This window comes from Panthera tigris, chromosome A1 (genome assembly GCF_018350195.1).
Source record: "Panthera tigris isolate Pti1 chromosome A1, P.tigris_Pti1_mat1.1, whole genome shotgun sequence".
NCBI classification, from domain to species: Eukaryota; Metazoa; Chordata; class Mammalia; order Carnivora; family Felidae; genus Panthera; species Panthera tigris.
In genome coordinates, this window is record NC_056660.1 from 129,493,503 (window position 1) to 129,511,978 (window position 18,476).

General features: G+C 37.1%; 1 protein-coding gene across 4 annotated transcripts in view; it reads left to right on the forward strand.

The window, feature by feature from the left end:
* The window catches only part of IPO11 (importin 11), a 191,967-nt gene that overhangs the window by 150,656 nt on the left and 22,835 nt on the right, over positions 1-18,476 (forward strand). For 3 of the 4 annotated variants that reach the window (XM_042987616.1, XM_007079907.3, XM_042987617.1), the window contains 2 exons: positions 8,262-8,357; positions 14,624-14,708. In XM_042987616.1, coding sequence (XP_042843550.1) covers positions 8,262-8,357; positions 14,624-14,708 — 181 coding nt within the window. Of the gene's footprint in view, positions 1-8,261; positions 8,358-14,623; positions 14,709-14,952; positions 15,113-18,476 lie in introns of those variants that run through there. The other variant, XM_042987619.1, reaches the window with a different exon arrangement.

Sequence of the window (18,476 nt, forward strand, 5' to 3'; positions counted from 1 at the left end):
CTTGAAGTCATCATAATAAATGAGTTACATCAGTTGGATCCCACTTAACGTTGTGAAATGAAAATAAATTTATATCAAAATTAGGGTTTTTCTATTGACGAGGTGCAACTATCCTAATGATATCAGTGCAAAATGAGTTAACTTGAAAATGTTAAGATCTCAAGTGATGGGAGTGATAAGGATTCTGGGGGTCAGTGATGAGAATTGGAGAGGGATAATTTGCCACTGCTTCTTTAGCCCTGTCTGTCCATGTGACAGGATGCTCTCACTTAAGATAAATGCGACTTAATAAATCAGAGATACCTGTAAAATGGAGAAAGACACTGAGGATATCATAATTTGATTAAAAAGAAAAAAGGGTGGGCACCTGGGGGCTCAGTTAAACTTCTGACTTGATTTCTGCTCAGGTCATGATCTCATGGGTTCGTGAGTTTGAGCCCCTATTGGGCTCCAAGCTGACAGAGGGGAGCCTGCTTGGGTTTCTCTCTCTCTCTCTCTCTCTCTCTCTCTCTCTCTCTCTCTCTCTCTCTCTCTGCTCCCTACCCCCCCCCCCCCCGCATGCACATCCACTTTTTCTCAAAATAAATAAACATTAAAAAAAAAAGAACATCTCATTTGTTGCTTGATTTCTTTGTCCTTCCTGCAGACTGTTAGTCAATAATGAGCTTTTGCACTTACAGCACAGCCTTTCTCAGTCTTTTCCTCTGAATTAGAGGACAGGTAACATTCAGATGTGCAACACATGATCCTGTGAGCATTCAGAGTTATCTGCTTACTTTAAAGTTAAAAGCTTCCTTTAGTTTCTGAGTTCCTTGTAGTAGCCATCTTTTTCCCCCCAATATCAAAAGCTTTTTTTTCTTTTTTAATTTTAATTCCAGTATAGTTAACATACACTGTCATATAGGCTCCAGTGTGCATTATAGTGATTCAGCAATTTTAGAGATTACTCAGCTCATCTTGATAATATACTCTGATCTCCTTCACATATATCACCCATCCACCCACCTACCTCCCCTCTGGTAACCACCAGTTCTCTATAGTTAAGAATCCGGTTTTGGGGTTGTTTCTTTCATTTTTCCTTTGTTTTGTTTTGCTTCTTAAATTTCACATAAGTAAAATCATATGGTATCTGCCTCTGACTGATTTCACTTAGTGTTATATTCTGTAGATGCATCCATTTTTTTTCCAAAGGCAAGATTTCATTCTTTTTCATGGCTCGGTAATAATCCTTTGTGTATATATACCACATCTTCTTTATCCATTCATCTATGGATGGACACTTGGGTTGCCTTCATAATTTGGCTATTATAAATAATGCTACGGTCAACATTTGGGTGCATATATCATTCTGAATTAGTGTTTCACATTCTTTGGGTAAATAGTAGTGTAATTACCAGATCATATGGTAATTCTGTTTCTAATTTTTTGAGGTAGCTCTAGACTGTTTGCCGCATGGCTGGGCCAGTTTGCATTCCCATGAACAGTGTACAGGGGTTCCTTTTTCTCCACATTCTCACTAACACTTGTTGTTTCATGTGTTGTTGTTTTTTTATAGCCATTCCGACAGGTATGAGGTGATGATGTCATTATGGTTGTGATTTGCATTTCCCTGATGATTACTGATGTTGAGCATCTTTTTATGTATCTATTAGCCATCTGGATGTCTTCTTTGGAGAAATGCCTGTTCGCATTTTCTGCCCATTTTTAATTGGATTGTTTTTTGGGTGTTGAGTTATGTAAGTTCTTAATATATTTTGTATACTAACCCTCTATTGGATATGTTATTTGCAAATATCTTCTCCCATTGGGTTGGTTTTAGTTTTGTCGATTGTTTCCTTCACTGTGCAGAAGCTTTTTATTTTGATGTAGTCCCACTAGTTTATTTTTGCTTTTGCTTCCCTTGTCTCAGGAGACTTATCTAGAAAAATGTTGCTTTGGTTGGTGTCAGAGATACTACTGCCTGTGCTCTCCTCTAGGATTTTTATGGATTTAGGTCTTAAATTTAGGTCCTTAATCTCTTTTGAGTTTATCTTTGGGCATGGTGTGAGGAAGTGGCCCGGTTTCATTCTTTTGCATGTAGTTGTCCAATTTTCCAATTCCGCTTTTTGAGGAGACTGTTTTTTTTCATGTTACGTAGTCTTGGAGGTAGCCATTTTTTCGATCTCCAGTGCTTATCATGATGTCTAACACATATTAGGGACTCATAAAATGTTTACTAAAATGAATTCATTTACTAAAATGAATGTTTAATAAAATAAATTAGGGACTCATAAAATGTTTACTTAACTGTGGTGATCCATTCACCAGGAAAGGTCGGCTAGGGTAAAATGACTTACTCGAGTCCTTTTTTTTTTTTTTTAATTTTGTTTTGAAAATAAATTGGTATCTTGGTATAAGCCTACCTTTTATTTATTAATACTCACTGAGCCAGTCTTCTCATATCTGCCCTAGTGATAATAGCAAGATGTCAAGTTTTGTCCAGAGTCAGCATTTTAATTTTTTAAAATCTCTTAAGTATTGTTTTTTCTGCTCTTCTGGTGTGCTGTGGAAGCTGTATACAGACTAGCATGGAGTTTAGCTATTCTTTTAAGAGTCTAGATTGTTGCATCCTTGTTCATGTGAACTGTCCCTTCTTGGTAAGCACGGGTTTAAGAGATTAAGAACAGAGTGAGATCTAAAATTACATGGTGAGGCTCCTGGGTGACTCACTGGCCTACTCTTGATTTTGGCTCTGGTCACAGTCTCATGGTTCATGACTTCGAGCCCCATATCAGGCTCTCTGCTCACAGCAGATCCTCTGTCTGTTTCCCTATCTCTGCCCCTCCCCCACTTGCTCTCTCTCTCTCTCTCTCTCTCTCTCTCTCTCTCCCTCCCTCAAATATGAGTAAATGTTTAAATAAATAAACACACCTGGTTCACTCTAGCTACCTTCACTTCTTCCACATTATATGCTAGGTTTGATACTACATTTGAATGATGTGCACAAAGGACATTAGACGATGGCACACTGAGAAGAATACTTATGAAGTGCTAAATATAACTAAATGTGTAGCTCAGAGGAAAGAAAAAACTCGGCTGTTTTTCACTGGGGAAAAAAAAAACCCAACTAATTGTTGTCCTTTGCTAGAGAGGTTATATGTATAAGATTAAGTGAGTGCAGTGCCTTTTTCTCCCTTCTTTTCCTCCTCCAAACCTATTTTTCTTTCATTCCTGGCTTATAGCTCTCATTTGATTTGTTTCTATTTTAAATGTCTAATCACATTTTAAAGCATTTAATTCAGAAAGATTGTCTAGTATGGAAAAAAAAGATTTGTCCTTAATTTGTAAATGACAAGGGCTGAGAGAGTATTGTGTGAGTAAAAAGCGAAGCAAAGTGACAATTTGATGAATATTCAAAGATTTTTAAAAATACTGTAGGTAAAATAAATATTTTAATTAAAAATATTTTTTTTAATGTTTATTCGTTTTTGAGAGAGAGAGAGACAGAGCACGAGCAGGGGGAGGGGTACAGAAAGAGGGAGACACAGAATCTGAAGCAGGCTCCAGGCTCTGAGCTGTCAGCACAGAGTCTGACACGGGGTTTGAACCCATGAACCGCCAGATCATAATCTGAGCTGAAGTCGATGCTTAACCGACTGAACCACCCAGGCATCCCAAGAAATCTATTTTAGAGGCTTTGTTTTAACATGTTACATTTACGCATTTGGAGGTCATGTTTTTATAACAGCTTATTACAAAGGAGAAAAAAAATGATGACTTCTTAATGCTTATTTTTTTTTAAATAAATATGTCTTCTGCGTGCCAGTAAGTGGAAGCCTCTTTTGGCTCTTTGTTATCCCTAATATTTGGGGGTACTTTTCCCAAACTGACTCTTGAGTGGTAATGGCAGTACATCTTATGTGTTTGTTTGTTTCTTAACTTGAACGCTTTGAAAACAATTTTTGTGTAAAATAATTTCTGTTCCTGACCCCAGGACACGGCATGGATACTTCCATTTCCATTCTTCAGTCCTTCCTTTTCTCTCTCTTTTTTTTAATGTTTATTTTTGAGTGGGGGTATTGCAGAGGGAGCAGGGGATCTGAAGTGGGCTCTCCACTGACAGCAGAGACCTTTTTTTATTTTTATTTTTTTCAATATATGAAGTTTATTGTCAAATTGGTATCCATACAACACCCAGTGCTCATCCCAAAAGGTGCCCTCCTCAATACCCATCACCCGCCCTCCCCTCCCTCCCACCCCCCCCCCCCCCCCATCAACCCTCAGTTCTCAGTTTTTAAGAGTCAGCAGAGACCTTTTTGAGAGTCCTCTCTTCCCATTCAGAGCCAGCCCATGTACCTTTCTACTCTGGGCTTTAGTCATTTTTCTCTTTTCTGAACTTGTAGTCTCTGGTCACCCCATCTTGGCACCTAATAGGTACTCCAGTGCAAGTATGGTTTTCCTGGTCTGTTGGAATTTAATCCCCCTCCCATTCGTAGGTCTCTGCCTCTTGTGTCCTTTTTGTGCAGAACGAGTCACGTTCCAGTGAAAAAAAAAAGTGACTGCCCACTGACTGAGGTTGCCTCACTTCACTTACCCCTACTAGACAGTCTGCTGGTAGAGCTGGATATCCAGGTGGGGACAGCGGAGGGAATAGGGAGGGTGAACACCACTGATTGCCAGACTGGCTTCTCCTCCAAGCCTGAATAAGCACGTGCAAGCTGAGCGGAGTTTGGACCTGTATCTTCTGAGCTCTGTCCAGTCTTCTTCTATGGGTATCATTTTCCATTCTTCTAATTTTCTTCTTTATCTCAGTCATTGATTATTTCTAGCTCCTGGCTTCACTTAAATCTCAGGTTCCTGAACTCTGTAGATTTCTCTCAGAACTTTTCAAGCTTCATTTTGGGTCCAGGAGTGTCATCTAAACAAACTCAACATTCATGAGAAAGAGGTGAAGTGATGCCTTTTGGCAAGAATTGTACAGTCAGAAGTTGACCCTATTCATGCAGCAATGTGATTATCAGCCTTGAAGGCTCTGTCCTCAGCCTTGAATGCTCTCGTGTAGTGAATGTGCATGTCCACAGAGGCTCAGTACTCTAGAACTATATCGTTTATTCACTCTATTGCTAATTACTTTTTTTATAATTATGGCAGAGATAGAACTTCCTGCCTTCTTCTCAGAAACATGTGCCTGTGCTGGTAACATCATCACTGATGAATATGATAATTTGCAGTAAAACCTATAATGATATGAGCTGGTTGTCAAATATATACCATTTTTTTTTTCTCTTCCTTCTACAATTCCCTCCCTCCTACTTAACCTCCACCCACCAGTAGATCATGTTCACATTCAGATTGCGAGATATCTGTTAGGAAAATTCATGTTAAGTCTTTTGAGAAAGTACGCAGTACTCAGAATTACATTTCATTTTCTGGCAAAATTACCAGTTTTCCTAGAACGTGTTGGGGTTGATGCTTGTAGGTGATATGAGTAGAGAAGGCAGCTGCTTGCATGGGTTGTCCCTCAATAATGCTGGCATAAAGGCCTGGTAATCAAGCTTGAAAGCTGTAGTCTGGAGGATTTTTGTCTTTTTCAACTAATCAGTTGTTGCTAGCTTTCTGGAATGCTCCTGTGTGAAAAAGGAATCCCAGAACCTGCCTGCCTTATTAGCATTCTATATTGGATCAGGGGTGATTTACTCTGCAGTCAGAAGTGAAAATGTCTATATTCCCTCCATGTATCTGCCATCCTTGAGTTCAGCCTTCCATTTGCAAACAAAGAGACCAATACTTAGAGAAATGAATTAACTGCAGTCGGATCACACAGTTAGTGGGTGAAACTTTAGGCACAATTTTCGTTTTCTAGTTTTGTTTTGTTTTTTTCCCCTAGGGGTTGTTCCCTGAACTGAATAAGGTAGATTGTATGTGTCTTTCTTGAGAGATTTTTTTTTAGTTCTTATATGACGGAAATAGAGTGACTTAAAAAAATACATACTCCTGTAATAGGGTGTTAATATGTACATTAAAATGTATTAGAATGACATCAGGGGCGCCTGGGTGTCACAGTAGGTTGAGCGTCTGACTTCGGCTCGGGTCATGATCTCACAGCTCATCAGTTCGAGCCCCGCGTCGGGCTCTGTGTTTACAGTTCGGAGCCTGGAGCCTGCTTCATATTCTGTGCCTCCCTCTCTCTCTGCCCCAACCCACTCGCATTCTGTCTCTGTCTCTCTCAAAAATAAATAAACATTAAAAAAAATTTTTTTAGAATGACATCAGCTAGTTATTACTTTTGCTTGACTGTTGACTTGTCTAAAATCTGGTCCCATTTGAATGTGCAGATAAAACATTTGACTTTACAAAGGCAGGAACATGACCCAAAATATGGTTACTTGGTATCTACTTTACTATACATTTAAAGCAATCATTCATGTTAATGCAGAATGAGAAACACGGTATATCTCTTATAGAAATGATAGTAGAAGTTCCCTGGTGATAAACATTAGAATTTATTCAGTTAGTTTTAAATTCCAATAGTATAATTGAGTGTTTCAGTGGATGGTTATGGACTTCTCCCTTTTAAAAGTTGGATTCATTAGGGACGCCTGGTGGCTCAGTCGGTTAAGCATCTAACTTTGGCTCAAATCACAATCTCACGGCGAGTTCGAGCCCTCTGTCAGGCTCTGTGCTAGCACCTTAGAGCCTGGAGCTTCAGATTCTATGTCTCCGTCTCTCTCTTTGCCCCTCCCCTGCTCATGCTCTCTCTCTCCTTCAAAATAAATAAACATTAAAAAAAATTTAAAAGTCAGAATCATTAAAGAAAGTATAGTTACATATGGTGCACCTGGGTGGCTCATTCTGTTGGGCATCTGATTCTTGTTTTCGGCTCAGGTCGTGGTCTCATGGGTTGTGAGATCAAGCCCCATCTTGGCTGTTTGCTTGGTGTAGAGCCTGCTTCACCTCTCCATGCTCGCTCACACTCTCCCTTTCAAACAAACAAACAAACAAACAAAAACCAAGAAAATATTAAAAAAAAAATACAGTATCAGAGTAAAACTCCTTTAAGCTTTAAAGTGTTCACAGTTGTACACGCTGTATATAGAACACTCCTGTCACCCCAAAAAGTTCCCTTGTGTCTCTTTCTCTAGCAACCACTGAACAAATAATTTTACCTTTCAAGAAAGTCACATAAATGGAGTCCTATAATATGTAGCATTTTGAGTCTTTTATTCTCTTAGCATAATGTTTTTGAGATTTATCCAAGTTGTTGCATGTATCTTTAGTTTATTTTTATTGCTGACAACTTTCTTTGAATAAGCTTCCTACAGTTTATCCATTCACTAGTTGATGGATATTTGGGTCATTTGTAGTTGGAATTATTATGAATAAACCTACCATAAATGTTTACATTCACATCTGAAGGTACTTGTTTTGGTCTTGGGTAAATACATAAGAATGGATTGCTGATTTGCATGGAGTGTGCTAACTTTATAAAAACTGCCATTGTGGTTTCTAAAATGGATACCATTTTTTCATTCTTTGCAGCAATGTGTGTATGACATTGTTTTTCATCTTTGTCAGCACTTGGTATTGTCGCTCTTCTTAATTTAACTTTTAATCAAAATGTCTGAGGTTTTAATTTGCGTTTCTTTGATGACTAATAACACTGAACATATTTTCAAGTATTCGTATGCCATCTTTATATCTCTAGTGAAGTGTCTCTGAAAGTCTTTGCCAATTTTTAAATTGAGTGGCTGTCTTCTTGAGCTTTTAGAGGTCTTTATATGTTCTGGATTCAAATCCTTTATCATATGTTTTACAAATACTTTTTTCCCAGTCGATGGCTTGTCTTTTCTTGGCATTGTCTTCAGAAGAAAAGAGATTTTTAATCTTAAACATTTTTGTTATCTTTATCTTTTTAGTTATAAAATCAGCATAGGACTATTGTAATAAGTTAGAGAATATTAAAGTATATCTTTCCCATCTCTTTTATAAATACTTTTTATAATACTTTTATAAATACTTTTTATAATTTATACTTTTTATAAATACTTTTATAAATACTTTTTATAAATAAAAATCTCTTTTATATATACTTTTTTAAAGTATATCTTTTCCTATCTCCTTTCTATTATAAGAAATATTTTGGAAGTTTGCTTTCCTTTTTTATTTTACTACTAAAATTTCTCTTGATGTTTAAAGGGATAATTAAAAAAGAAAAGAAAAGAAAAAATAACTACTGGTTAAAATACTCCAGTTTAATTTGTTTTGCTCTTCTCTTATTTTAGTGTCATCCAAGATAAATTCTGTGGGATTATAAACATCTCAGTGGAAGGCTTACATGATGTCATGACAGAAGATCCTGAAACAGGAACTTACAAAGAGTAGGTGGATCATTTAATTGTACTTGAACTTGAGGAGGGTGGTAATTAATTATATCCTGAATCATTTTTGTTCACTACTACTATATAAGCACAGTGTGGTAGCTTTCTAATTTTGTCTTTCATAAAGAAAAAGTGGGGGGGTTACTTGGGGTGGTTACTTGGGTTAAGTGTCCGACTTCGGCTCAGGTCATGATCTCACATCTGTGAGTTCAAGCTCCGCATCAGGCTCTGTGCTTGCAGTTCGGAGCCTGGAGCCTGCCTCAGATTCTGTGTCTCCCTCTCTCTCTGCCCCTCCCCGACTCACGCTCTGTCTCTCTCTGTCTGTCAAAAAATGAATAAATGTTAAAAAAAATTAAAAAAAAGAAAAAGTAGATTTCTTTTGCTTATAATTAGTTTGATCTTGAGATCAGCTTTACTTTGTTAAAGTGAAATGATAGATTGGACTTCTTTGGTCCAATAATCAGTTCATGATGTGGCATGAAGTTTTTAAAAAATAATCTATGTGTATGTTAGCATATAAATTCCTTTTTTTAAGGTGTTTTGAATATGTCCTTTTTTTTTAACTAACAAAGTTCCCCTGTCCATTAGGCAAGTTATGAGGGAAAGATGATTGAAAAGCATCCTGTATTTGTTGTATTTGTCTGGTAGAAGTACCCCTGGCACCTTTAAATATTAGAGTTATCTGGTACTCTACCAGTTTTAAAAGAGAACGGTTAAAATTAATTTTTTATGAGAATAGTTAAAATCATTTTATCACAAATGCTGACACTCTCATGTAACTACAAATTGGAAATTTCATTTCATTGTATCCTTTGAAGTTAATAGAATTGCTATACCTTTTCTTGTTATTAATAAAGGGCATGTGTTTTATGATAAGTAATACTTAATGAGCTTTAAGACCGCTAGACTTTATGTCAGTAATATATTGAGTCAGTTTTCTTTGTTCTTTATAAACAATCTATAGGTAATGGGAACGGTTGCCATTGAATATTTTGTTGAAAAACATGGAAAGCAAATCTACATTGTTGAATCTTATTCAACATACGTAGACATAATGGGTTTGGCATGTAAACTTGCTTTCAAGAATGTAGGAGTTCAGATGAAGTGGAACGTTCAAACTTTTGTGATCACAACCAAAATAAGAAACCATGCGTGTAGGCAGGTTTTTTTAAAGTTAACATAGGGTTTATGCCACATGACTATAAATATTGTATATTTATGCATAATATGTGACAAAGTTTGCAACTGTTTATGAAGTGTTCAGGATATAAACAAATGTTCCTTGTCCTCTTTGGAATATATAATTTAGTTAGGGGGAGGGTGTAAAATGGAACACTGGTAATGAGTAAAGACCATTATATCTGTTTTGAATAAAGCACACAAAATAGTAGAATTCTGGGTTGTGGTTTAATAGGAAGACAAGGAAAAGGCACTGTATGTTAGAGTCTTCAGGAAAGGATAGGACTTAGGGTATAGGAAGTGGACATTATGATAGAATGGTGCAAATGGAAAGGATGAGGGTCAGGAACTTGTTAGGAATAACGTTTAGAAATTGGTGTAATTTCATTATTTTAAAGATTAGGTTACAGAGACTCAGAAAAGTGCAGTGACCCAGCAGTTTAGTGGAGTTGTCAAAACTAGAATCATGCTGTTCTGACTCAAGATGTCCACTCAGCCAGGAAGAAGGTTTTGGTTTGGAAGAGGAAAGTGTTGAACGTAAGGAGGGCAGACTGACTAGGACACTGTTATGGGGATCCAGACTAGAAAGGCCTAGACTTGAGGGCTGGGGTGCCTGGGTAGCTGGGATGTAAAACCCCTGTTTTCTTCCCCAGAATTGTCTGGTCGTTGCCTTTTCCCTGGGGCTGGTATTTGGCATGTGGAAGCACAGTGTAGAAACTGTTTTCCTAACTTTTCTAAGTTTCTGAGAGAGGTTAGACAAGATCTCTGATAATCTTCCTATTCTGTAATTCTGTGAATTAAATAGAGTTCTAGAAATTACAGTTCATTCAACTGTAGGGTATAAGTAGACTTTCAGAAAATGGCACGTGAGAAACATGAAATATTTACTTCTGTAGCTAACTTAGCCTCCAGCTTCCCTTCCTGTTTATTGGAACAGTTTATCAGAACAGTTTATTCAACTTTATTTGATATTTTTAGTTCTGTTGAATTCCCATTGTAGTCTCAGTATAGAGTAAAGTAGAAGGAAGAAAGAAAACCCTGTTTTTTTCACCTCTGCAAGTAGTATGTTAGTCGGGGTTTTCCATATAGACATAACCAATATATATTAAAGGGAGAGAGAGAATGCCAGAGAGACTTACATTTATTGTTCTATGCTTAGAATCACATAAATATCAATATTATAAAGCATTGGTTCATGTGATTTTGGAGGCTGAGAAGTCCCAAGATCCTCATTTGGCAAACTAGAGACCCAGGAGGGCTAATGGTATAGTTTCAGTCCAAGTCCAAAGTCCTGAAAAGCAGGAGAGCCAGTGTTGTAAGTTCTAGTCTAAGTCAGAAAACCAGAGAAGACTGATGTTCCAACTAAAAGAGAGTTTGAATTCTCTTTTGATTAGACATTTTTTTTTTGTTCAAGCCTTCAAGTGATGGATTGAGGCCCACCCACACTGGGGAGGGCAATCTGCTTTACTCAGTGTCCACATTCATGTGTTAATCTCATCTAGAAACACCCAGAATAATATTTAACCAAATACCTGGGTGCCCTTTGGTCCACAGTAAAGAAGCCTGGTTGCCACCTCATCTCTTTATTCAGACTTGTTTATGGCAGGCAGTGTACTGTGTGAGGAAGCACTGAGGCTCTTTCCTGAGAGCGTTCCCTGCCTGGAAGGGGAAATGGTAACCTGTGGAGCAGTACCAGCTACAGGTGAAGAAGGGTTCTGGGGAAACTGCGAATAACTCCAGAGAAAATGTAGTGGATTAGAACCAACTAGTAAAGTAACTTGAAAAGGATTTTAGAGTAGCTTGTGTAGTTAGTGGAGGTTCATTGGCAGTGCTGAGAACAGATGTATACTTCAGAAGGGTCACTTGAGTGCAGTGTAGAGGATGACTGGGAGGGATGGAAAGACTCAAAGTGAGTGGTCTTAGATCAATGAAACATCCTGGGATGCTTGTTAAGATAGCACACTTCCCTTCCCCAGTCCAGACCCATTATATCCAAATTCCTAGGGCTAAGGCAGTAGAACCTGCATGGTAAACAGGAACCTAGGAGAGTCATATGCCCTGTAAAAATTGTGAATATGTTGCCAGGGAGATGGGGAAGCCCTTCAGGTAAGTGTTGTACTACTCCTGGTGAGCACTGTTGATACGAATTTGAGGTAGATTGTAGAGGAAGGACTGGGAAGAAATGATGACAGGTATTTTGTAACTGTAAGTTTGTATTATTTGACCCCCGTGACCCATTTTGGTCCACCCCTCACCGCTTTCCCAACTCTGGCAACCACCAGTCTGTTCTCTCTCTGAATGTTGTTTTTAGTTTGATGTAGACTTCCAATTGTGTGTTTTTGCTTTTGTTGTCTTTGTTTTGGAGTTAGCTCCAAAAAGAGTCATCATCCGAAGACTGATGTCAAGGAGCTTACTTACCACTTACATTTTCTTCTAGGAGTTATGGCTTCCGGTCTTAACATTCAAGTCTTTTATCCATTTTGGGTTAATTCTTGTGTCTGGCATAAGATAGTGGTTCAGTTTTATTCTTTTGCATTTCTTTATTTGTTTGTATTTTAGTGGAAATAATTCATTAAACCAGGAAAATATATTACTGAGGCTTGAGATTTGCCTTCTACTTGTCTTTGGTTAGAGTGCTTTCCCTTTTGTTCCTGAAAAAATACTTCATTTTTAGGCACATTTGGAAATGAAATTGACACCCCCTTGCCAAAGTTAGGAAGTAAAAAGAACGACAGGATTCAGCCAGCATTTTCATATAGAATTGGCTAGAATTTTTTAAACATGCTTCTATTGAAAGACCAGGGGAATAGGACTGCTGTGATTGCTTCTGGAGGCACTGGCTCTGGGATCAGCTTTTATTGAAGCAAATGGTGATGTCGAAGCATTTAGTGGCATGGAAGAAGAAGATACTGGACAAATTCAGGGTTCTTTTAGGAAGGAGACATAATCAACCAAAGTGTCTACTCCAGAGACCACTTGAATAATATTGTCAGTTTGAGTTTCATTGTGACTTTTTACAAGTGAGTTTGCTTAGATTAAGTGAGTTTGTTTTATTGCATGTACCTTTTAAATTAGAAATGATTTAAAGGGTTCCATGTTGCATGCTAACATAATTGGTTGTATTTCATTGGTTGGCGTTTCTTACCGGGAAAGTTTCTGATTTAGTGGTCTACAGTGCCTGAATGTGTTCAATGAGGGGGTGGGCGCTGTGAGAGGTGGCTGGCTGCCTGTTTTCTCATATTAGGTCTTCCCTATTTTAGACTGTTACTATTTTATTACTATTATTACATTCTTGGCCCACATGCCTTTTATATAAATCATGATTCCTTATCCTTAATCTTTGTCAAAAAAATAAGATTTGACTTTTAATTAGAAATTTTCCTGCAGGAAAGAATTTCATCTTTGGGTTTTTCAAATTCACTTTTTTTCCCCACTTTACACCTTCCAGAGACCCAAATGAATACAGTTTGCAGAATTGCAAAGGAAAAATATTCTGCCCTCTCAGTAATTTTTAGTCAGTGGAGAGAAAATATATGTGTAAATGTATGTTTATATTCAGAATATACTCCATTATTTATGTGATAAATCATTTAACTTAGAAAAGAGAGAGCAGAGATTTTTTTTTTTTAAGTTCATTTATTTCGACAGCGGAAGAGGGGCAGAGAGAGAGAGAGAGAGAGAGAGAGAGAATCCCAAGCAAGGTCTCACTGTCCGTGCAGAGCCTGATGCAGGCTCTAACTTAAGAACTGTGAGATCATGACCTGAGCCTAACTCAAGAGTCTGATACTTAAGCAACTGAGCCACCCAGACATCCTGAGATTTTTTTACTCTACAAGTGAATGAGCAGATTTTGGAATATGATGAAGGAAGGAGATCCACATTCATTGCAGTTAGAATTCAGATCTGCAGCAGACATAAAATAGCTAGTATAGGAACTCCTTTTTATTCAGTTCTAAAATACAAACTGGGATTGAGATTGTTTACTACACATTTCACTTAACTGAATCGTGTTTGGGCTGGGATAATTCATAATTTCTCACTTTGTGCTAGGGTTCCTTGGCCAACTAGTTGTGTTACATCATAGTATATCATGGTGGATGAAAGCATTGCAGCTTCAAGAGGTTAAGACCATGCAGTCAGTGAGTTAGAGATTAAGCTCTTGCTGTTCCTGATTGCAGTTTAAGGTTCTTACCATTTTATCGTACCGGTGTGCACTGACTGGGTCATAGGTAGTTGTTGCAAAAATTGTTTTCTTTAGTGGTGAGGAATGGGAAGGGAGACTCATGTCCCCTGCAAGAGTGAGCCTGATCAAGTTTCTGGTGTCAGCACTTGTCTTTAACCTTGAATTAAAGGCTATTTATACAACTGAGTTAAGAATTAGGTTTCTTCTGTACATACTACAAGATAGAAGAGAAACCAAGCTTTCTTTGCCCCAGTTTATTAGTTAGAAACCTATGACTGATAAATTACTGAATTGTACTATTCTAAATTAGGAAGCAGTGAGGTTTATTCCATCAGTTTGATTCACTAGACAATATTTATTTCTTATCTCCCTGGAAGAGAGAAACTATTAACTGAATAGGAAACTATATTTCTATTATCTCTGTTAATGGTGAAGAGCAGTCGTGCAGATAATCAAAATGAAATGATTTATAACTGTCCTGCATGTACAAGTGCCATCAAGGGCAAGTTCCTTATAGCATAGTAATGTCACTTGAAGAGCAGAGTAGTTTATTGCATAATTAGTATTGTTTAAATGATGGTATTGTTTAAATTACTGCTATTATGACAAGTGACGTATGGTTTAAAAATCATGTATATATAAATTCCTTGCAACTTGCTACCTTAAATTCTCAAGTAAAATGTTCTACGGTATTTTTGTGTGACCCTTTTTTTTTTTAAAGTGAGGTGTATTTTTGTAGTTAAGTCTTTGTGTGCAGTTAAATATTTTTTAAAATTACGAATCTAACTTATCTAGCTATTCCTCAGATTTCGGACATAGAAACAATGTTCTGAGTGATTTTCAGGGTTTGTTTTAACATGTTATGGACATTTTTGATTTATTTAAAACATTTTTTTTAATGTAGCTGTATGTTAATGTCTCATCTTGAAGAACCAAAAGTAACAGAAGATGAAGAACCACCCACAGAACAGGATAAGAGAAAAAAAATGGTAAGTTACCAAAGCTGCTTTTAAAATTTGGGAGAGCTATATATTATCACATTCTTTAGGTCTGAAAGAAACTGTCTGTTGGTCCATTCATCCACCTTTCGATCTCTTTTTCCATCCCTTACTGTAGAATTAATGTAAGCTGAGCTTTGAAATTTGGAGTGTACTCCTAACACAGATAAATTTTGCTCCTCGTACATGAAGTAGAGTTTAACTGTTAATCTGAAATCACTTTTTCTTGTCTTAGGAGAACAGAAGATTTACTCTTTCACTTACTGAAAACCTGTGACCCTCGACACATTTGTGATGCATGTTCTTCTGTTTTTAGGAGAATTACTGAAATTGCTTCATGAATTTTCGCAATGAATTTTTTCTCAGATAATCACAGGCCTTTATAAAAATTACCTTAAATTAACTGCTAGGTAGGAAAATAAATCAGAAACATCTAAAATATTTTGCCTTTAAAATTATTTATAATCTTGAACTTCTAAATATTTACTGTGACCCATGAATATAAAAATTGCTACATAAGTAAACTTCTTCCCATTTCCTCTTGGAATCCATTCTAGTCTCCTGGCCTCACCAATATTAATCTTGTTGTGCCTTCTTTCCTCATTTGTACTTGAGAACGACGCTAATATCCCTCGAAAGTAGAGTAACTAAATTAATATATGAAATGGACATGGGATGATGCCGAACAGCTAGTAATTAGGGGTGTCTCATTATTTTAGCTGTCATTATTTCAGGCTGCTTGCGATGTTCCCTCCTCGAATTACTTACGCCACACTAACCCTCAGGGGCTTCATCTTCAGTGTATAGCTGGTGCTGCGCTGCTCTGACAGCCTGCTTTTAAACTGTGCTACGGTTTAATCCGTTTTACTTGGCATTTTCATTAGGGTGACGATAGCCTTTCAGTATCATCTAACAGTTTGTCTTTTCTCTTTTCTCACCTCCGCTATTTTAAGCATTAAAAATATAATTGGTGTTACAGAAAAATATAACGTCTTCCTTCATAGGATTCTAAACTTGTAATGAGTAATGGGTATTCTGCTTCTGTTCATTTGTCAGCTTTTGTGCACACTCTGTTAACATCCTGTAGTCTGGTAGATCTACTCTTAGCACATTAATCTACTCAGATCTGTTTTTCATCCTGTAGGAATCCTCAGTAACATCATATAGTACTAATTGTAATCCTAACTTGATTTTGAAGGCAAGTGAAACATTATCTTAAAGAGCAGTGTAAGAGCATAGTTTCAGAAATAGCACTTTAAGTTCCTTGATTCGGTTTTGTGATTTTAAATACTGTTTGAGAGCTGATTATTTTACCATTATTGTTCTAATCATAGGCAGTAATAATTTACAGAAAAATCATTATTTTTTCAAATGTTTGATTTTGTTTGAAATCAGTCGTCACAGTAGCTTTTCAGTGTAGATTTATATTGTCATCTCTACTAAGGTGGACTAAGCTATATCTTAGTCTTAATGCTGAGGATACCACAGCATTGATGGTTAATGCTGGGATCACATATCTTAGCCTTGAATAAGTCTAATTGTGAATACCATGAGAATTTTTCAGTAACTTTTCAGTAACAATATTAGTTGCACTGTATCTTCAGGGTTACAAGTATAAATAATGCATTTTCTTTCAGTAACTATATTGTTCGACTGTGTTATGTTTATCATAAGAAATCTTTTAAGAACTAGCTAAATGTCCCTTGGTTATAATTTTAAAAAGTGGAGGTGTTTGCTGGTAAATGATTCTGAATTATTATTTAAAAGAAAAACCAGTCTAGTGTCAAAGGGTTTTTCATATTAAGTGAAAATATTTACTTACAAGGAAGAAAAAGTACAGCTGCTTCGTTCCAAGACTGCATGATTGAAAGTTTGATTCATTAACTGTCATTGTTGTCTTCAAGTGGTCCCTAAAATGTGGTGTCTGCCATTTCAGTAGCTGCTTTGGCAGAGGATAGCCGGCAGTGATGGAAATTCAGGAAAGTGGTTGATCAGCTTACATCGAATTATGACCATTCTCATGGTTCGTTTTATTTTTTTAATTTTTTTTTAATTTATTTTTTTAACGTTTATTTATTTTTGAGACAGAGAGAGACAGAGCATGAATGGGGGAGGGGCAGAGAGAGAGGGAGACAGAATCGGAAGCAGGCTCCAGGCTCTGAGCCATCAGCCCAGAGCCCGACGCGGGGCTCGAACTCACGGACCGCGAGATCGTGACCCAAGCTGAAGTCGGACGCTTAACCGACTGAGCCACCCAGGCGCCCCTCTCATGGTTCGTTTTAAATAAGGATGGAATTGCCATTCAGGAAAGCTATGAAGCTGTCCAGACTTTTTGATTTTGTCCACTTTCATTCATCTCCTGTCTATACTACCTGTTTGGGGGAATTAACAGAAGATCAAATGCAGCTCAAAGCATTTCATTTAATTTCTAAGGTCTCTCTGTATCTGGTATGCTCTAGGAGTAGAATGACAATTTTGTGACCTCTTCCATAAAGAATTAAGCTAGTACAGGGGTGCCTGGGTGGCTCTGTTGGTTAAGTGTCCGACTTCAGCTCTGGTCATGATCTCGCCATTTGTGGGTTCCAGCCCTGCGCTGGGCTCTGTGCTGACAGTTACAGCCTGGAGCCTGCTTCAGATTCTGTATCTCTGTCTCTCTGTCTCTCTGCCCCTTCCCTGCTTGAGCTCTTTCTCTCTGTCTCTCTCAAAAGTATGTAAACATTAAAAAAAAAAAAAAAAAAAAAGTTAAAAAAAATTAAGCTAGTACATTAGCATTTTAAGTTGCTTATAATTTCTTTTCTGTGATGTGTGACTTACTAGGCATTTGTAAGGTGTACTTTCCAAATTGAAGTTTTTGAGCATATTAATGTTTTCTGGCTAGTTGATGGAAGTGGCTAAGAAAGCATTAAGGAAGCATTTGATATATAGTAAGTAGCCTGTGTTAATGAGGTATTTCTGATCATTCTTTCATGTTAAGTATTACTCAGTTTAAGCCCCAGAAATACTTTGGTGATCTGCTTCTGTATGTAATAATCTAATTTTATATATACTTACTAGATGCTTTAGTTGATATGAATAAGTTTGTCAATATAAATAAGTTTGAACGTTATTAAAACTGCACTAATTTCTCATTTACCTGTGCTGATAGTGCGGTAGCACAAATAACGGTCTATCCAAACATCATTGTTTCACGTGACTTTGAAGTAATAATAGTAATACTGTATCTACATAACATTATCCTTTTTTTCCGAAGTAATGTTTTAGAATCTCATCTTATTTACCCTTAAAATAGTTTAATGACCAGATACTGATGAGGAAACCAGGCCACAGAGAAGTAACCTCTTACTCAAGAGTTACAAATTTAGGTAAAGCCTGAAATTAGAACTGAGCTTTCTTGACTCCTAGCCTGAGGCATTCTTTATGATTTTGATTTCTAAAATTTCTGTAGGTTTTCTAAATGTTTTCAGAAATCCCACATACCATTTTGCTAAAATTGCAGAATGCATGAGAACTGCACGTTTGAGGGGAAATTTACCAGCTTCAAATACAGCTCAGCTACCATAAGTCACTGGAATTGGAATTAGATCTGTAGAGTTAGTATAGTTTGTCATGTCTTGTGGTAGGCATGGCTAGGAAACAGGTAGTTAATTAATTTGTACATTTGCTTTACTTTGACAATTAAACGTAGTTTGCAGTTATTGACACAACTGTAACCCAGAGCTAAAGAAATGACTGTGAGGAATGCCCAATTTCAGGGAGGAC